Here is a 21,508-nt window from a genome sequence, read left to right as displayed (position 1 = left end):
GGTGTTATGGGTACTTTTGTCATTCCCATATCTTAGAACTTACATAATTAGCAAGTTGGCTGAATATCATACTCCTTAATTTCTTAGAAAAAGTTCAACCTCTTTTTAAACGGAATGATGCATAAGTCTTACCATTACAAGCCTGATATGTATACACATATACACATATATATATACATACACACACACACACATATATATATATATATGTATATATACCAAGTTTTGAGTACTTAAGTTAATAGAATGAGAAACTACACACTCTTGTGTCTAACCTCTTCCTGTTCTCATTATATCTTTCAATTTCATCTGTGGTATTGGGTGTGGCTGACTCATTTTCATTGTGACATACTGCTACACTGTTAGGATTACTACCTTTTTTCACACAGCCATTCAGGTTCTTACAACTACTATTGCTATGAAAGTTCTTGTTTGTGTTCAGATGATAAGTGTGCAGTTATGACACACTGTATGTATACTCCAGAGTAGTTTTGTTGAGCCATAGGCTATGCACAATTTGAGATTTACTGGGCAGAATCAATTTTCCAAAGAGTTCATTCCAAATTCCACACCTATCAACAAAGTAGAAGAATGCCAGCCCCCCTCACCCTTGCCATATTTAGTATTTCTTAACACTTTAGCCAATCTGGTAAGTGTACGATGGTTTATCCCTCATGACTAATTATTTTGGGCACATTTTAATAGATATTGTGGCCATTTGGATATTCTCTTTAATGATCCAATATTCCTCAATTTTACCCTTAAATTGGATTTCATGCTTTTTCTGATTGGATTATTCTTTTCCGTTCCTTCCTTCTTTCCTTCCTTCCTTCCTTTCTCTCTCTCTCTCTCTCTCTCTCTCTCTCTCTCTCTCTCTCTCTTTCTTTCTTTCTTTTACTGTCTTTTCAAGACAGAATTTCTCTGTGTACCCTTGGCTGTCCTAGATCTTACTCTGTAGACCAGGCTGGCCTCCAACTCACAAAGATCCACCTGAGTGTATGGGATTAAAGGCATGCACTATCTATCACCACCTGGCAATTGATTTATTCTTAACACTTTCTTTTAAAGATTTATATTTATTTTACATGTTTGAGTATTTTGTCTACATGCAGGTAAGTGCACTTCGTGCATGGTTGTTGCCTGCAGAGGCCAGATGAGGGAGAGAGCTGGGTCTCCTTGAACTGGAGCTAAGAAAGATTTTGAGCCATAGTGTGGGTGCTGGAAACTGAACTCTGTAAGAGCAGCAAGCACTTTTAACCAGAGTCATCTCTCCAGATGAACAGACAAAATTATGGTTTGCAGTTTATTAATATTTCCCTCTGTGATCATATTTTATCAAGAAATTCCATGCCATTGTCAAGGTCATAAATCCGTTTTCTCATGTTACTTTTACAACAGAATTTCACTACTTTGTTAGTGACTATTTCCACTTATCGCCTTTAAAAATTCTGCTAGGGGCATTACCCTGAAGTGCCAGCAGATGGTGGTGTTTCTGTATAAAAAGTAGGTGCTAAAAAATGTAAAGCTTTGACAGGTTCAAGGGTATTATTCTGAAAACCTTCTTCTTCCTCTCCCTCCTTTCTTCTTCCTAATTTGCTTACGAGAAACAAGAAACATACAGCAACACAGACTTCACCTCAAATCCATGTTTAGATAAATGTTGGTTAGCACTCTGGCAATGGACATGTGTAGTAGATGATCAGGCCCTTCCCTGAGAGAGGACATAGCAGGCAGGAAGGCTCTTTAGCAGTGAGAACAGTGGGAGGAACTGAGACAGGAAGAGGAAGTACCACCAACTTCCTGTGATTTACACATTTACCACCATAACAAAACCAGCCTGGGAACATCCATGTTTTATGTCCCAGATCTAGTTTTGTTTAGAAAAGTACGTGGATATGTTTAATATAACGTTTTGATAATCACAATTTGTTATATTTGTTATATATTATATGTGATATATATATAATATATATTACTGTCTTCAAGCAGGTGACTCTCTTAATTACACATTACGGCCACAATGAGAATATTAAAAATAGTTACAGATCCTCACCTGTATGTATGTCTTTAACCTCTATGTAAAACAAGGGACTATGACTAGATAATTCCTAAATGTTTTCTCTGCAAAAATAAAATTTAGCATTCTCTCCACTTTTGTAACATGAGTCATTTGCCTTTCTAGAAAAGTGGGAGATAGACCCTTCCGAGTTGGCTTTCATCAAGGAGATTGGAAATGGTCAGTTTGGGGTGGTCCACTTGGGAGAATGGAGAGCACATATCCGCGTTGCCATCAAGGCCATCAATGAAGGTTCCATGTCTGAAGAGGACTTCATTGAAGAAGCCAAAGTGATGATGTGAGTGTGAGCCCCACCCCACACGAACACCGCCCGATGCCTCCGGTCCTGGCCGGAACCTGGACTTTGGAACCAGACACACCTGCAACTGTGGCACAACTTGGCCCAAGCTAGTTGTGTGACCCAGGCAAAGTATTTAACCTCTGTGTGACGTGCATGGACTAGGTCGCTCTCCAGACTCCAAAGCCCTTGCCTATAAAATTGGGAATAACAGTCCATAAGGCACTGACTGGATCGCAGTGTGACTTAGTGGAATGATCAGTGGGAAAGACAAGGAAAGTCTATTATTTTCAGCTCAGTGATAGGTGCTGAATAAGTGCTATTTAGTTAGTGGTGTTTTGTTTGGCCCTCACCCAAGTAAATATATTGGTTGCAGTTTGTTACTATAATCTGAGCTTGGACCAAGATAGTTCAAACCAACATTCTCTAAACATTTGTTCAAGGTTTATTTAGAAGAACACCAATGTATCAGAGGAAAAAACAAACAAACAAAAAACCCAGGTGTTCTCATTTCAACTGTGCTGTGGTCCAGAGCAATGTAGTTCGGTCCCAAACTTGCAGCCCCAAAGGGAAACAAAGTGAACAGAGATTAGACAGCAACCAGAAGTGATTCGCTGGAGCCGTTCTCCAGGGAAGACGGATCAACGATGACTTTGAGAGTGTTCAAGTTCATATCCCACCTACCTACCAAAAAACCCTTCTATCCATTTACAAGAGAAGGAGTCTGGATGGAATTATGATAAGCGCACTTTCCCAGGGACACCAGCTTCCCAGCGTTTGTTATTGTTATTGTTGTTGTTGTTGTAACACACCCGAAACACCTGTTTGCTGACCTGTGCTCTCTGATCAGGGAGCTCTGCATCGGCAGGGCGGAAGGGAGTAGCCTGGGTTTGGAGTCAAGTGACCCGGTATGAAAAGAAAATAGGACTCGTGTAATTCAGGGTTTAAAAGCCATGTCAGGATCTTTTCTGAGCATGAGGCAATGGGGGGCTTCTTGAAAGAGCCGACCCTGGCTGGGAACTCACGAATTAGACTCTAGTGGAGCGATTTCCTTGGAACTCGAGTGCTCCCCCTTTGCTCAGAAGACTCGGGAAGCTGTTAAAACTTCCATGGTGCAGGAGTCTGGGAATTTGTAAGAATCATAAGCCCTTCTGCAGGGTTACAAAAACAGTAAGCAAATGCTAGGACGAGCATGTTTTCTAGTGGAGCTGACCAAAAGCTGTGCAGGGAGCTCCGGGTGGTGCGCGTGCGTGCGTGCGTGCATGTTGAATTTGAGAAGCCCATTAGAAGCTCAATGATGACTAAGTAGTCAGGTGAATGCATGAGGCCACAGTTCAGGAGGAAAGTCAAGCCGGAGGATATGAATTTGAGAATGGCCCCCAAAGATGATATTGAGAACCATGAAACTTGATTCTGTTGCCAAGCGAAGAGGAGGGGTTAGGAAAGGATAACAGGAGAAGGCTGTAGAAGTTTTGACAATACTTAAAAAAAAAAATTTAAATACCAACTGCCCTACAGTGTGTCATGACACTTTTCTAACTGGGGAATGATGTGTGTGTAGAGAAACTAGCATTTCAGAAAGCAGAACACACATTTCTGCTGGCATAGTTCTCTGCCTGTCGGAGGTTTTCGTTCTATTCGTCCAGCTGAACCACATATGAAGGTTCATTTGCTTGCTTTTGCTTTATTTGTAGTAGATATTTGTCTTATTTCAGATACATTTTTCCAGTTGCCCTCATACGCAACTGCTTGCTAATGTTTCAGTTCTCAGATAGTTCTGTGTAGCTCTGGTCTCGGGCTTCTTATGGCATGGAAGTGTTTCACACTGAGACTTGGCTTCCTGACGTTGTTCTGCATACAGGAAAACCTCATTCCTTAACTGAAAGTATGCTTATGGACTTGCAAGATAAATCAGACAAAGTGTGTTGTCTAATATATACCCATATCATTGCACACACACGCATGCATGCACATGCACACACATGCAAGGATACACACACAGACGCATGCATGCACACACGCACACGTACACATACACGCACACACTCTTTATCTTTATGGCTGAAAAGAAAAGCATTGCTGAGGTACTTTTCATAATATTTCTGACCCACAGAATTGCTGATACATGATACATCTATTAAAATTACGAACATTAATTTGAATTTTCTTTTTCATGGTGGCCCCAGCTGACCTAAGAGGCGTTTAGACACTGAATGATATAGTCACGAGTTGTGGGGAGAGGGAACCCAATACATGTTTGAAGCATAGATTGCTTTAAAAAAATGTAAGGAATGGGGCTGGAGAGAGGACTTAGCTGTTCGGGGTCCCAGCTGCTCTTGCAGAGTCCTTGTTGAAGCCCAGGAGCCACTTGGTGGTTTAACAACTATCAGTAACTCCAGTTCCACGGTCCGAAGCCCTCTTCTGGCCTCTGTGGGGGCTACATGCACATGGTGCACAGAAACATGTGCAGACAAAATACACATAAAACGAAGTAAATCTTTTTAAAAATGATGAGTATGTTTACATGGGAAACTTGGGATGACCAAATGTACACTATGGTTTCATGCTGGCAAATCATTTTCAGTCTCCAGCTTTATCTGAACCTTTAACTCTTAAAATAGCTTTACTCTTTAGAATTCCATTTTCTGTCCTGTGACCGTCCATCTTTCTTTCCTCCCCACGGCCTGCCTGGAATTTTCCATCTGAAGGCTGTAGTTAGGATGTCTAGGATTCAGAGTCTTGAGAACGTAGGCTGGGAAAAAAAAAATCAATAACGAAGATGCAGAAGAGGACAGGACAGGACAGGAAGAAGGAAAAGAAACTTCGGCAAGTTGGACACGGGGCACGAAATATTCTGTTTTGATGACCGTGGGAGCGCGACACACACTCCTGAGCCCGTGTATCCTGTGCATAAAGTGGAAAGAAAATGCCCTGCATTCCTGGTGGCTGGGTTGATGCTTATCTTATCTCCAACATAAAAATGGATAGACTGCTGTTTTCCAATGCAAGAGCAATCCAGTTCACTGGTGTGTTTTTCGTCCACAGGAAACTGTCCCACTCGAGGCTCGTTCAGCTTTATGGGGTGTGTATTCAGCAGAAGCCCCTCTACATAGTGACAGAATTCATGGAAAATGGCTGCCTGCTTAACTACCTGAGGGAGAGAAAAGGCAAGCTGCAGAAGGCATTGCTCTTGAGTGTGTGCCAGGACATCTGTGAAGGGATGGCGTACCTGGAGAGGAACTGCTATATTCACAGGGATCTGGTGAGTCTGGGCCAAGCCCCCTTACGTCACGTCCCTGGGTTCAGAAGGATATGGGGATCGCTTTTGGTACCAAATGTGCCTTTGGCTTCATTTTAGAACATTTTTTAATTCATGCATTTTATTGTGAAAGGTCAATTAATTTTCTTATTTATTGTACAGCGCTGGGGATTAAAATCAAGGCCTTGCACCTGTTAGGCCTGCGCTGTATCACTGAGTTACGCCCTCCAACCCTGTAATTTTGTTTTTATTTGCCGTTTAATGCTGTAACCAAGGAGGACATTACTCTAAAATGTCTTTCACTGATTAACCACCTAATGAAGCAATTAACCACAATGATCTTTCCTCTTTTCTCTTCCACATTCCCTTCTTTCTTTGTTTTTCTTTCATTTCCCCCTTCTTCCTTTCAACCAGTGTCAGAGTCCAGCAATCACATTTGTTCCAAGCGTTTCGTATATGCTGAGCAATGTAGGCCCTGGAGGGGAAGCGGGGAAGGAATGGTCCCTGGGACTCTTACCCAGGGGTGAAGGCGCCCCGGGTTCGGGTGGCTTGCTGTGACAGTACTGCAGGACTGTGTTGGCATTGTGGCAGAGACTATAAATGCCCAGTCATCGTGCTGGGGGATGTTGAGAACATGCCCACTTAAAGGCTCTCTTACCCCAGGCTAAATGCCAGTTGCCCTGCCCCATGGCCTCGCTTCTGCAACCTCAAAGAACACGTCCAGACCACTGGGCATTGACTCAGGGTACTCACACTCGTCTCTCCTTGTCCTTCTGTGTTTCATTTAGAAATACACAATTGAACTCAAGGGAGGCTTTGAGAATTCTACACACATTGCTGGTGTGGTGCCTTAGAAATAACCGTGTGCTCTGGAATCTCATTCCCAGGCTGATCTTATTACAGCACGCATCCTTGAGACTGGAGGATCTAGGGGTGAGGCTGGAGGTGTAGCTACACTAATTCCAGAACACCATGGGAAAAGGCAAGAGACGCCTTCAATTCAGAACCCTTACGGCGTTTATTACTTACAGTGTCTTTTTTTTTTTTTTGGTTTTTCGAGACAGGGTTTCTCTGTGTAGCTTTGCGCCTTTCCTGGAACTCACTTGGTAGCCCAGGCTGGCCTCGAACTCACAGAGATCCACCTGGCTCTGCCTCCCGAGTGCTGGGATTAAAGGCGTGCGCCACCACCGCCCGGGTACTTACAGTGTCATAACCAGCTAATTACTTAAATTTCTTTTTAAGCTTTTTTTAAAAATTTTTTGAGATTATAATATAATTACAACATTTCTCCATTCCTTTCCTCCCTCCAAGCCCTCCCATATATCCCTTCCTGCTCTCCTTCAAATAATGGCCTCCTTTTTCATTAATTGCTAGTGCATGAATACATGAATATGTATACACACATACATTCCTAGCTATAACCTGCTCAGTCCATATAATTGTGTGACAAAACTTCTCCTGGGGAGATGCTACACATGTGTCTCCTTGCTCCAGACAGAGAACTCATGACAGACCAAAGTTCGGATACCACCAAATTCCAACTTGGTGAACCAATTAGTTTTGGGGGGGGGAGGCTTACGCACAGGGCTGTGGGTGACAGGTTACTTACAGGATCACAAATGGCTCAAAGACAGCTATATCGCCAAGGCCTATCCCAGCGTGGGAGACATCTCACAAAGTTGGGAACCTGGCACATACTACACAGCCTGCAGGCAGCTCAACAGACTGGGGAGCATCCTCTCCAAGTGACTTTGGTCTAAACCTTTTCCAGATGGTCAGAGTCCTCTTTGCAGATTTTTTTCCTCTGCGAGTTTTCCTTGCCTCTCAGTTTTGACTCAGAGGGACTCTCAGTTTTAATTTCTTACTTTGGCAGGGAGGGACCTACTGAATCTTGTCAGTTTTCAGGGACTTCCTGAAGCTATTTTGAGTTGTTTACCTTCCTGCCTGAGGAACTACCTCCAGGATGGAATATTTCCATCTCCGAGAAAGATGTTACACAACAATAATGTGGCTTGTATGTATGTTTTTGAGGCTGAACATTTGGCACTGAATAACCAATTAGTGTTATTCAGACCACTTATCCCTATCCCAGCATTTTTCAGTTACCTACAGTTTTTTTGTGTTTGGAGGGTTGAGGCCTCATAGGCTTTCTCCCATTCACTTTGGCATGTCCATTGATGTCATCCTTGTTCAGCTCACTTTTAGGCAGTCATATTGGTGAGACCTTATGGGTGCAGCTTCAGTTATTTACATTTCTACATGAATACTGCATCCTGAACACCTTGAGATCAAAGTTTAGACTCACAAGACGTGGCGTGGTTTTAAGAATGTGGCTTATATCCTGAGTGAGGTAACCCAAACCCAGAAAGACAGTCATGGTATGTACTCACTCATAAGTGGATTCTAGATATAAAATAAAGAATAATCAGACCACAACCCATAGAACCATAGAGGCTATATATATAGTATGGAGGTCCCTAGGACGACTATGGCTTATAATAAATTTCAGTTCTACTCAATTATTGAAAAAAAATAGCCAAATGAATGGAAACACATGAACTATGAACCAAAGGCTGAGGGGCCCCCAGCTGGATCAGGCCCTCTGAATAGGTGAGACAGTTGATTGGCTTGATCAGTTTGGGAGGCAACTAGGCAGTGGGACCAAGTCCTGTGCTCATTGCATGAGTTGGCTGTTTGAAACCTGGAGCTTATGCAGGGACACTTGGCTCAGTCTGGGAGGAAGGGACTGGACCTGCCTGGACTGAGTCTACCAGGTTGATTGCAGTCCTCGGGGGAGGATTTACCCTGGAGGAGGTGGTAATGGGGGGTAGGCTGGGGGTAAGAGGAGGGTGTGGGAGGGGGGAGAATAGGGGAACCCATGGCTGATATGTAGAACTGAATGGTATTGTAAAATAAAATAAAAGAGAGAGAGAGAGAGAGAGAGAGAGAGAGAGAGAGAGAGAGAGAGAGAGAGAGAGAGAAAAGCATGTGGCTTATAGAGGAACAGTTCTCACGCTTCAACTTTACTGTGTGTGAGAATTATCTGAGAGCTGTGAGAAAAATCTCCAAAACCCAACCAGGCCAGCTGAACCCTAATCTCCGGGGTTGAAACGGAAGCATCAGTGTGCAGTCCAGTTTGGAAGCCACCCCAGCCTGGCTTGGAGTCTCTCCTCCTTTGTTTACTAGCCTTGTGATCCTGAGAGAGCTAACTAAGTAGGAAAGTGGTTTTCTATACCTCGCCTCCTTCATGTGGGTCTGCTGGGACGACGCCATGAATCAGTGTGCAAACACACAGAGCAGTGCCTGTCCCACGGGGGCTTGGCAGTGCTGTTACCACCGCAGAGGTTGATCACCGTTCAGTGACCGTCCCTGCACATTCCCGGGTACCCAGCACAAAGAAGCTAGCAATCCAGCCCTGAGTGGATGGGTACTGTAGCTGGAGTTTTCCTGTGTCCACCCGGCTCCTGCAGCTGCTCAGACCCAAGCAAACACACAGAGACTTATAGTCCTTATAAACTGTATGGCCGTGGCAGGCTTCTTGTTATCTAGTTCTTATATCTTAAATTAACCTATTTCTATTAATCTATAAGTTGCCACGTGGCTTGTGGTTTACCAATACTTTACATCTTGCTTCTCATGGCAGCAGTTGCTGGCAACGTCTCCTGATTCAGCCTTCCACTTCCCAGCATTCTCTCTGTTTATCCTGCCTATACTATACTTCCTGCCTGGCTACTGGCCAATTAGCACTTTATTCATTAATCAATCAGAGCAACACATTTGCAGCGTACAGAAAGACATCCCCAACAGGGTACAGTTTCCCATCCATGCCACTTGTTATCCTGGGTTCTTCCTGGATAAGGAGTAGACTTAAAACTCAGTGGTTCCAAGTCCTAGGCTCCAGGTGGCCTCATATACATTCTATCCTTAGCTTACCCCCGCCCTTCACTGACAATGTCCTTTTATTCTATTTTATCTACTGTATTGCATACGAAATACATCAGGCCCCAGTGGACCCTTTTCCTGTTGGGGACTTTTCTTGTGGTTTGTATTTGAGATAGTGGCTGGTACTTTCTGGTACCTTCCAAACTGACTCCTCTAGGTCACCATTTTAAAGCTTCTTGCTTTTGTGAGTGGATACATTGAACCTCAATTTCACTGAAAGGAGAATAGTTCTGCCAAAGAGTTCATCTATACAAGGTTGATTAAAATGATGACTTCCTCTATGATCTTGATGAAAATGAGTCGTTTGACAATTGTCCGATCAGATTGACTCTGCATTGTATTTAGTTCATTGTGATAAGAAAGGTAGAGGGAGCTAGAGAGTTGGTTCAGTGGTTAAGAGTACTTGCTGCTCTTCCAGAAGACCTGGGTTTGATTCCCAGCATCTACATGACAGATCACGCCCATCTGCAAATCCAGTTCCAGAGGATCCAAATATCCATATATCTAAAATAAAAATAAATTTTTAAAGGAAATCGAAAATTATCACTAGAAATAGTTCAACTCACTGAAAGAAAGGCTTTTTAAATATATAGTTTCTTCATTTTTATTACTCCCTGGAGAGCCTGAAGATACAATATGACTGTCTTCTTTTCTGTCATGTATATCAGACTTTCATCACTCAAGTAAAAGAAAAAATGACGATGTTTGCCGGGCGGTGGTGGCGCACGCCTTTAATCCCAGCACTCGGGAGGCAGAGCCAGGCGGATCTCTGTGAGTTCGAGGCCAGCCTGGGCTACAAAGCGAGTTCCAGGAAAGGCGCAAAGCTACACAGAGAAACCCTGTCTCGGAAAACCAAAAAAAAAAAAAAAAAAAAAAAATGATGATGTTTTACGTCAAGTACTTAGTTTATCATCTATTAGATTAAACTAACCCTCATATTTATCAGGGATACTTGTTGAAAAAGATTAAGATTTAAAAAAGGTTAGCATTCAATCTTAACTTTTTATGGTGTTGAAGAACCATTAAAATTTATGGCACACGAGTAAGGCATTGAGTTATGTACATTAGTAATGGGTGTCACCATGAAATTGACATGGTTGCTCATGCAGAGAGGCAATGTGGAGCCTAAATAAAGTAAGGAAAACTAAAGTAGAATTTTCCAGAGAAAGACTACGGTTCAGCTTTGATGCTTCTTTCTACAGGCGGCAAGGAACTGTTTGGTCAGCTCTTCCTGTGTGGTGAAGATCTCAGACTTCGGGATGACGAGGTATGTGATATCTCTGTATGTCTGCTTTGCACACTTGTAAGAGGGAAGCTTACACGTAAAAAAATACATAGTGTGCATGTGTGTGCGCACGTGTATGTGTGTGGTCATGCATCCTCAGGTATGTCATGGTGTGTGTGTGTGTGTGTGTGTGTGTGTGTGTGTGTGTAGAGGAGGTCAGGACAATTTGTAGGATCAGTGCTTTCCTTCTATCATACAAATTCCAGGGACTCAGGCTTGCCAGGCAAGTCTCTCATTTCAGTCTTGCACACTGAAGTAGCTATTGCCTCTTTCTTTCTGCAATGAGGAAAGTGTCCTTGTGAGGAAAGTGTCCTTTTAGGGAAGGTGTCTGTGTGGGCTGAGGGTCCGAATGGTTGCGTGGTGCAGTCTGCTTTGGATTTCAGGACACACTCCAGCTTTACCCAGGAGGTGGATGTTTACTGTGGCCTGTTCTTGTCATTTTCTTTCAGGTTGCTGTTGACACAGTTATGGTAGATCTTAAAATGGAAACAGGGATTTCTCAGTCCATTCAAATGAGTGTGATTAAGTCAATGTATTCTTTATGATGAATGTGGGTTTTTGAAAGAGAAAGGAGGAAATAAATGTACTTGATTAGCTCTGATTTTCTGAGGTCACCATCAGACATTGTCTAACCATGTTTGGAAGTTGGTTTTATGTCATCACTTGGGATAAACCTAGCCATGTATTTGCACAAGTAAATATATATATGTATGTACATACATATATATATTCAAAGGCCCTATAAAAGGGAGCTTAATGAATTCAGGATGTCTTCCTGAATTCTTCAGCAGTTAAAGCCCAGGTTTTTGGTGTCTCCTGGGGCCACAGTACTGTCATGGAGGTGGTCTGGCTGGTCTTGTTGAAATGTGCACACTGACATCTGTCCAGCTGCATTCCTTCCCCCTTGTCCATGGCTGGCCACCTGCACTGGTGGCTGTTGAATGTCTATCCAGAAGATTTCCCCAGAAAGTTCTATGGGGCTGACTAAGGTCTCGTTTACCGAGGCATGCTAAGAGCCATTTGCTTTCCAGAATCTTCTGCCTTTCCAGAGGCTTTACTTGGGAAGAGGAAACTAGTTCTGTGTTGATCTGTAGTCCCACCAACCTCTTGTGGGGGATGAGAACTTTCTCACTCAGGGCTCTGTCCCCTAAACTGGTTAGTAGATGTGTTAGCTAGCTAGTTAGTAGCTGTGTTATCTAGCTGGTTAGTAGCTCTGCTTTTCTTCTCTGAAGTCTAATCTAAAGACACTCTAAATCAGTAGGAAAGGAACTTCCCTCCTGTGTTTTCTCTTACACTGTCTTTTATTTTGAGATAGTGACTCTCTATGTAGCCTTGGCTGTCCTGGAACTTTCTATGTAGACCAGACTGACTGAGAACTCACAGAGATCCATCCAAGTTTCTGCCTCCCAAGTGCATCAGTACATCCAGATTTACGGTCTTTAATTTTTTTTCCAGACTTCATTTTTATTTTCTCTGTGTGTAGATATTTTGCCTGTGTGTACGTCTATGTACCACATGCATGCAATGCCTGCAGAGGCCAGAGGAGGGCACTAGATCTTCGGGAACTGGAGTTACAGTTGTGAGCCACCATGTGGGTGCTGGGAACTGAACCTGGGTCCTCTGGGAAAGCAGCTAGAGCTCTTAACCATTGAGCCATCTCTCCAGCCTCATTTTATGCAGTCTTTACAGAGGAAAGTTTAGGGTGAAATGACATGGAATATGTGGGAAGAAGTGGGAACATAAAGACAGCAATAATAAGTAACGTAAAGATATTATATTGTATATGCAAGGGGCCAGAGTCAGCTCCTCCTCTCTCTGGGCTCCTGTGCCTTTGACATTCCAGCATATGAGTCTTAAAAGAGAGAGAGGGTTTCAGTTATTCCTGATTTGTACAAAATATACATTATAATGTAGTGAATATTTTTTTCACAACAGAAGTATTATGATGACACACTGTTATTTCCCCCTTTTTGGTGACACACACACACACACACACACACACACACACACACACACACACACAAAATAAATTCATGGAGGAAAACATGGCATCCGGTTTTGAGCCCATCTTTTAGGATGTGGGTGGCCTTTCACCCACCATTTATACCCTGTTGGTAGAGCACAGTCCTGTTTCTTTGGAGAATTAGGACTGGACCTTAACGAACGTAAGTGCTTCCCCAGTTTGGGGACTGGAGAACTGTAGTTTTCAGAGATCCAGTGATAATGAATTCAAGGAGCTGTGGTTCTAGAGGAGGAAACAATAAATAAATAAATAAATAAATAAATAAATAAATAAATAAATAAATAAAGGGCAGCCTCACCGCCTGCCATCAAGATGACAAGGTGCACAGCCTTTTCTAGGGGAAAACACCGCGTTTTAGCAGGTCAGAGCAGACAAAGGTATTTGAAGTTATTAGACCTTGGCGGCCATTCATACAGTGTGCTTGAATCCCACCATGGCAGGTACGTTTTGGATGATGAATACATCAGTTCCTCCGGAGCTAAGTTCCCAGTCAAGTGGTCCCCACCTGAAGTGTTTCATTTTAACAAGTACAGTAGCAAATCGGACGTCTGGTCATTTGGTGAGTATCTTCGTTGTTGCTGGATTTAATACAGTGGTCGCCTTTCTTTTCGATTGTTTGTGTGCTTGTTTGACATGATGCAGCAATCTTTAAAAAGCTTCTTGTGGACTGGGAGAGACAGCTCAGAGGTTGAGAGCACTGGCTGCTCTTCCAGAGGTTCTGAGTTCAATTCCCAACAACCACATGGTGGCTCACACAACCATCTGTAATGAGATCTGGCGCCCTCTTCTGGTGTGCAGGCAGACATGCAGGCAGGACACCGTATACATGATAAACAAACCTAAATGCCTTCTTGTAACTTCTTTGGCAACTGGATTCACGCAGCCCCTCACACAGCTCTGCTCTCAGCATCTTTTCCTTCTCTAGCGAGCACTTGCCGTGAAGCTATAGCAAGGAGTCTTGCTGGTCAAGAAGGGAAATGCAGCCAATGCTCCCGCAATCGCAGAGATTTGAAGGAAATGATCTCCGTCCTCACAGAGTTTCCAGCGTGTTTAATAAGCTCCATTGTTCAGTTACGCAGCAGCTGGACTGTTTCCCGACTTGGCCACCTGAGCGGCCCACAGAGACCAGAGGCACTGGGTCCCCTGGAGCTGCAGATACTGCCAACTGTGTGCTGTCCGCCATGGCTGCTGGGAACCAAATGGGCTCTCTGCAAGAGAAGCATTAGGACTCTCAACCACCGCACCATCTCTCAGGGGTGCCAGGCATTTTACACGGGTTCTGGGTATCAACCTCAGGTCTTCTTGTTTGGAAGCAAAAACTTTACCCAGTGAGCCATCATTCCAGCCCCTGCTGGGGTCTGTTGGGCCTTCCTATCAGTTTGAACTCTTCATGGACAGGGGCAGACTGTGCCATTTGCTGGCTGGGGAACTCCTGGTGGCAGCAGGCTGAAGAGGCCCACGGATGTGTCTTTGTCTATGGAAGAGCAGACAGATGTACGGATTTGAGCGGGTGGGGACAGGGGAGGAGGGACCAGGAGCAGTACTTAGCAATGGAAACGCTGCAGCATTCTCTGCCACAGGGAGATGTCAAGACCCAGACAAGAGGTGAGGCATCATTTTCCTAGGATTATTTTCAAGGTGCAGACCTCTTAAAAACTCAGGAGTGTGCAACCACATAGAGCTCTGTCCTTTCTGGGCCGTTATGAGTCTGAGGCTGGAGGAGATTAGCATCTTGCAATTTGAATCAAACTGTTGTTTTGGTTCCAAGTGACTCCTGTTTTTGTGTGTTTCCTTTGCAGGAGTTCTGATGTGGGAAGTTTTTACAGAAGGAAAAATGCCTTTTGAAAATAAGTCCAATCTGCAAGTGGTGGAGGCCATTTCTAAAGGTTTCCGCCTGTATCGCCCTTACTTGGCCTCCATGTCCATATATGGAGTCATGTACAGTTGCTGGCATGAGGTGGGTGTCCCTTATTACTGAGACTGCCTCAGAGCAGCCAAAACTGCCTTTTCCTTGGTAAGGATCCTGAGAGTCAGGGTGCCATTTCTAATGAAACTCCCACCCCGCAGTCACGAGTCCATTTTGTTTTTCACAATGGACTTTTCATCTGGGAGCTCAGTTTCCGAGCCTTATCAGTCTGAGATCGGTTCTTGCTGGAAACTGGATGTTTCTGAAGACTCCAGACTCGGTGATTCATCATCTTGAAGAACTGGGTGCTGGACTCAGACTCTGGCTTGTTGAACTTCCCCTACAGAATAAGAAGGATGCTGTTTTATCCTCTGCACTTTGCTTTGGTTCGCCTTCACTTTCCAGGCTAGGAAGTAATGTGTTTCATCTCTCCCTGGCACTTAGGACTCCTGATAGAGAGATTAAACCAGAATAGAAAGGGAAGGCAGACTGTGCTGTGAACCAGCATTTGGGAAATCATCTCTTAGGAGTGGCTCCTCTTGTTGAAACGCCAAGATTAAAAATCCAGCCAGAAGGGTGGGTTTCCGTCCCCCTCTCTCTCCTTTTCCGGGCATCCATTCAACATAGCCCTCCTGCTCTCCTCAGACTGTGATTTTTGAGAGCTCTGCTCTGGGTTAGCAAGCTCAGCCCGGAAAAATCACAGCTTGGAGGTGAGAGGGTCTCCTGCTGCCTGAGAAACAAGTAGCAACAGCAACAAACCACGGCCCATCATTTGATTCCCAGTCCACAAGCACTGGAAAAGTCAGGGTTTCAAGGGCGGCAGGGCTGTTCATATTCCAAAGAAGTGTCTCATTCAGGAAGATCCCCACTGTATGAAAAGAATCGTGATTAATTGCTCCACAAGGAATCTTGAAAGACAGAGATCGTTAAGCAAGCTGTTGGCGACAGCTGCCTGAGGAATGTCTTTGCCATCATAACGTAAAAAGCTTAGGAACAGGCAGATGGTGGCTGTGGTGGTTTTGACTTAGAATTTTCCAACTTGGTAACGCCATATTTTTAGCATTGGGTTGTTGATCTTTTCCTTGGCGGATAATAGCATGTGAGCCTCTATTGGGATTCTGGGGAGGGGGCACATCTCCCAGGCAGCCACAGCTCACAAGAATGAACAAATGATGACAGTAGACTGTTGCTAAGCTGTGATTTCTGGTAGAGGACTTGCGTAAACTGCATCTCTAGCTTATGGCATTGTCAACTTCGAATGGGTTTGTTAGGTGGTGACTGTGTCCTAAGTCAAGGAGTATTAATAAACACACACAAGTGTAGCACGAATCTTAAAAGGTCTTATTAATAAAAACAAACTGGGAGCCAGGTATTGGGGTGAACGCTGGAAGATCAGAGAAGCAGAGCAAGCCACAGCCACCTCACCTTGTCAATTCCTAAGCTGATCCTGTTTCCTCAGACTGGAAGTCTCTGAGTTCTCATCCAGAATGGGCCTCAGCTGAACTGCAGCTCAAAAGCCTAAAAGCTTAACCAGCTCTAGTTCCTGGTCCTCATGCCTTATATACCTTTCTGCTTTCTGCCATCACTTCCTGGGATTAAAGGCCTGTGTCACCATGCCTGGCTGTTTCCAGTGTGGCTTTGAACTCACAGAGATCCAGATGGATCTCTGCCTCCAGAATGCTAGGATTAAAGGTGTGAGTGCCACCATTTTCTGGTCTCTATGTCTGTCTAGTGGCTGTTCTGTTCTTGACCCCAGATAAATTTATTAGGGTGCACGATATATTGGGGAACACAATATCACCACACAAAAGTGCATAGAGCATTGAGGTTTTATATATTATTAATGTGAATATGAGCTAGAGGAGAGAAAGGGTAACGAGTTATCATGCAAGGAACAAGCAAATGAACTTAGTATCAAATTACAAGCAGAAAGTTTACTCAAACAATGCACACACACATTAAAATAAAATCTAAAGCTACCTTTTCTAGTTTCAACTCTGTCATAGTTCACTGAGATATATAGATTTGGGGACTACATAAAATATCTGAATGGCTTCCTTAAACTGGCTATGTGGTTTTTTTTTTTTTTTTTTGATTGTGAGTTAATTGGAATAAAGTGACTTTAGTCATTTAAAAAAGATTGTGTTACTATTGATAAATATGCCAGAGATTCCACCTGCTGAACTTGAACCTCCCGGAAAGGCACCATTATTTATTCTTGGATCCTCATCCAGGATCATGATGTGTGCTCACATTGTCTTCCACTTGGTCCCCATTTCATTCCCATGGTGTGAGTAGCTCTAACTCCTACAGATCCCAGAGATGCCAGCAGTGCCATGTCTTTTTGTGACACGAATTGCTACACAGTCTTATTAATAAAAAAAAAAAAAACCAGAGCCAGATATTGGGGTGAAAGCTGAAAGATCAGAGGGACAGAACAAGCCAGCCACAGGTTCTTACTACTAGGAAATCCTCAGTCCAAGAGAGCTACTTCCTGTGTACTCATGCCTACATACCTTTCTGTGCCCTGCCATCTTACTTCCTCTCTCCGCCTAGCTACATCACTTCCGGTCTGTATAGACCTCCCGACCTCTATGGTTAACTAGTGCTGGGATTCAATGTGTGTGCCATTGGTTCTGTTCCCAGCATGGCCTTGAACTCACAGAGATCCGGATGAATCTCTGCCTCCCAAATACTAGGATTAAAGTCATGTGCTACCACTGCCTGACCTCTATGTTTAATATAGTGGCTGGCTTTTTCCTCTGATCCCCAGGCAAGCTTTATTTGTTAGAGCACAAATAAAATATCACCACATCTTTTCCTCCGGGAGACAAAGTCAAACCATACTGAAAAGTCAAGCAGGAAAAGAGATCCTGATCTCTGCTTGCACAGGCTTGGTTTACTGTGCTCCATCCAGGGCCTACAAAGTCCCTCGAGGAGATGTGCCTTTTGCTTTCTATGTGAAATCCTTCCTGCTAGAGGGGACCAATATAATTAACAACTGATGCTGAATTGGGGACCTCATGCTCTAAAGCCCCACCATTTTCCTGGTAGAAATATTCTAGGTGTGCTTTGTCCATATAGTAGCCACCTCTGGCTATAGAGAATTTGAAAAATGGCTCCTATGACAGAAGCACCAAGTTGAAATACTTATTCATTTTTAATTTATGTACATAGCCACATGAAACTAGTGTGTACAACTCTAGCCATTTTATCTGTGCAGTGCTCAATACTGTTCACCCATGCCTCACTCACATGCAAATCAAGATACTCTGTTCTTCAGTTTGCGCAGACCAGCACAGGTTGAGGTATCTGCTTGTAAGTTCCACAGCTGGCGTCTGAGAGAGAAGCAAGATGAACTGACCGGCTCTCTTTCCCTTTTCCAGAGCCCCAAAGGTCGCCCAACATTTGCCGAACTGCTTCAGACTCTCACAGAGATTGCCGAAACCTGGTGACGAAATGGAATGCCAGCCCACAGGGTCATCTTGCAAAACTGTCACAAGGTGAAATCATGGGCGTCCCTGATGGCGAGTATCTTCCATTAGGGTTGTTGACTCTTGGCAACAGAGCGAAGGTCACAGGCTTTTCACCCTGATTTCGATACAAAATATTCTGATAGTTGTCTTTCTACAAGTGTGAGAGGAATTTCTGAACTACATTATCTATCACATCCCATATGTGAAGGAAGTAGACAACATCAGCCTTTCTAGTGGCTTCTTCATGATAGGCACCCTCAGAACCTTTGCGTTTACACGAAACCCTGATTCTTCATAAGGCTGAGGACTCTTTCCTGAGGACTGACATTCCTCTCTTGAGTGGTTGGTGCAGAGAGGAAAAAATTCTGCCAACTCATGGAGTAAAGAAGCTGTCTGAGGGTTTCTATTGCTGTGAAGAGACATCATGACCATGACTACTACTCTTACAAAAACAACAACAACAAAAAAAAACATTTAATTGAGGTGGTGGCTTACAGTGTCAGAGGTTTAGTCCATTATTATCATGGCGGGGAGCATGGCGGCGTGCAGGCAGACATGGTGCTGGAGAAGGAGCTGCTACATGTTGATGTGCAGGCAACAGGAAGTAGACTGAGTACCACACTGAGTGAAGCTTGAGCAAACATAACATAACAAAACAAAACAAAACAAAGCAAACCCCCTCAAAGCCCGCCCACACAGTGTTATACTTCCTCCAACAAGGCCACACCTACTTCAACAAGGTCACACCTCCTAATAGGACCACTCCCTTTGGGGGCCATTTTCTTTCAAACCAACACAGAAGCCTCCCCACAGAGTTTCATGTTTGGGGCTGTGTAAATGTTTATAGAAAACATAGCTTTGGGAACCTACGTGAACATTCTGGAAATGTCTTTTATAATCCTGCCATTTGTTATTTAATAAACTCTTGTGGTGTACATATCTGATTATTGTGGGGCATAATTCCTCACATTCTAGTCTGGTTTTGAACACTATTGGAAATCTGAACCAAAGCTCCCTTTGAACACATCTTGGTAAAATTTCCATTTCTAATGCTATCTGTTGTCAGGAGAATCCAGAGCCCACCTTCAGTTCTCATCTTCTGTATATGTGAGATGGAGCAACCTAAGGTGCCTGGTTTTGTCCTAACAACTGTCTCTGGTCCTTTCTGTAAGATGACTCATTCTGTCCAGAAGAGAAGGCCACACGAAGGTGTCCAGATGTGACATTAAGCAAATGAAACAATCAACAATCACAGTTAAATCTTAGTTTATCTCTGGGCATGGTGCCACAAGCCTTTAATCCCAGCATGTGAGGCAGAGGTAGAAGGATCTCTGTGAGTCCTTGGCCAGCCTGGTCTACAGAGTGAGTTCCAGGACAGCTCTTAGTTTTCATACAGTCTTTATGGGAATTGCCTGGAAATGGAATTTTATCATTCTGAGTGCTTCAGAAACCCCACAAGAAGGACACTATGGAAAACACAAGTCTGATGACAAGGAACTTACTCAGTAAGAGCCCGTTATTTAGATATTGTCCCATCCTGCACAGAGGCTGTAGGGAACATACTTTACGATCTTTGTTATGCTTTATGCTGCTAGTGATTTTTCTTCCTTTAAAAAAATATATCCTAATTACAGTTTCCTCTCCCTCCCCTCCTCCCAACTCCTCCCCACCTCCCCATTCAGATCCACCCCCTTCCTGTCTCTCATTAGAAAAGAATAGGCTTCTTAGATATAACCACCAAACATGAGAAAATAAAATATAATAAGATAAAATAAAAACCCTCACTGTGAAGATGGACAAGGTAAACCAACGGAAGGAAAAGAACCCTAAGAGAAGGCACAAGAATCAGAGACCCACTTCTTCACACACTGAGGAGTCCCATTTAAAACAAACAAACAAACAAAAACTAGTCAGGTGGTGGTGGTGCATGCCTTTAATCCCAGTACTCGGGAGGCAGAGCCAGACAGATCTCTGTGAGTTCGAGGCCAGCCTGGTCTACAGAGTGAGTTCCAGGACAGGCACCAAAACTACACAGAGAAACCCTGTCTCAAAAAACCAAGCCAACCCACACCAAAACAAAACAACTAAACTAAACTAAACTAAACTGAAATCTATTAACATACATGAAGAGATCCTGGTGCAGACCTGTGTCGACCCTGAGCTTGCTGCTTCAGTCTCTGAGTTCAAATGGACTTTGCTCAGTTGATTTAGAGGGCCTTGTTCTCCTGGTGTCCTCCATCCCCCTCTGGTTCATACACTTTCTGCTTTCTCTTCTGTGGGATTCCCTGAGCTCTAAGGGAGGGGGGCTTTATGAGGACATCCCATTCAGAGCTGTGTGTTCCACGGTCTCTCTTGCTGAATGCCATCTGCAGCAGGAGGAAACCTCCCTGATGATGTTTGGAGAAGGCACTGATCTATGAGTATAGCAGAGCATCATGAGGAGTCATTTATTGTTACTTTTTTTAGAGCAGTAGTATTTGGTTTCACCCTAGGTCTCTGGGCTATTTAGTCTCTGGTTCTTGGTCACCCAAGCAGTGTTCTAGCTGTCCCTCCCTGTATTCCGTCCCTCAACACCACGTCCTCTCCCCCTCCCCTCCTGATCCTCCTGTTCCTGACCCACCTGCTCCCACTCTACCCATAAAATCTACTCTATTTCTCCCTCCCAGTCCCTTCCTCTAGACCTAATCTCTTTGGGTCTATGGATTGTAGCCTGGTTATCATTTATTTAATGGCTAATATCCACATATAATGAATACACACCATATTTATCTTTCTGGGTCTGAGTTACCTCACTCAGGATAAATTTTTTTTAGTTCCATCCATTTGCCTGTAAATTTCATGATGCCATTTTTTTTTAAACAGCCGAGTAATACTCTATTGTGTAGATGAACCACATTTTTATTATTCACTGGACACCTAGGTGGTTTCCAGTTTCTGGCTATTGTGAATAGAACAGTAACAAACACGGCTGAGCAAGTAGGATGTGGTAGGATGAAGTGTCCGTTGAGTGTATACCCAAGAGTGTTATAACTGGATCTTGAGGTAGATTGATTCCCAACTTTCTGAGGACCTGCCATACCAATTTCCACAGTGGCTGTACAAGTTTGCACTGCCACCAGACAGACAGACAATCTCAAAAGACACATTTTATCTAGCACTGGGTTTCTGGTGTTGCTTTATAGAAGGATACATACCAGAGAAGAGAGCATGCACATCCTCTTTCTTCTGTAAATGTCCACCCAGCCTCCACGAAGCCAACCAAG

At 43.7% G+C, this 21,508-nt stretch overlaps 1 protein-coding gene across 2 annotated transcripts in view; it reads left to right on the top strand.

The window, feature by feature from the left end:
- Txk (TXK tyrosine kinase) overlaps positions 1–18,713 on the top strand; it is a 63,921-nt gene extending 45,208 nt beyond the window's left edge. For both annotated transcript variants that reach the window (XM_037209085.1, XM_028864237.2), the window contains exons 10-15: positions 2,183–2,354; positions 5,400–5,616; positions 10,758–10,822; positions 13,304–13,422; positions 14,663–14,820; positions 18,156–18,713. In XM_037209085.1, coding sequence (XP_037064980.1) covers positions 2,183–2,354; positions 5,400–5,616; positions 10,758–10,822; positions 13,304–13,422; positions 14,663–14,820; positions 18,156–18,224 — 800 coding nt within the window. In that variant the 3' untranslated portion in view covers positions 18,225–18,713. The remainder of the gene's footprint in view (positions 1–2,182; positions 2,355–5,399; positions 5,617–10,757; positions 10,823–13,303; positions 13,423–14,662; positions 14,821–18,155) is intronic.
- Positions 18,714–21,508: the final 2,795 nt, after the last annotated feature.

Source organism: Peromyscus leucopus, chromosome 10, assembly GCF_004664715.2.
Source record: "Peromyscus leucopus breed LL Stock chromosome 10, UCI_PerLeu_2.1, whole genome shotgun sequence".
Lineage (NCBI taxonomy): Eukaryota > Metazoa > Chordata > Mammalia > Rodentia > Cricetidae > Peromyscus > Peromyscus leucopus.
The sequence above is the reverse complement of the archived record's forward strand: the minus strand, read 5'-3'. Positions and strand labels throughout refer to the sequence as shown.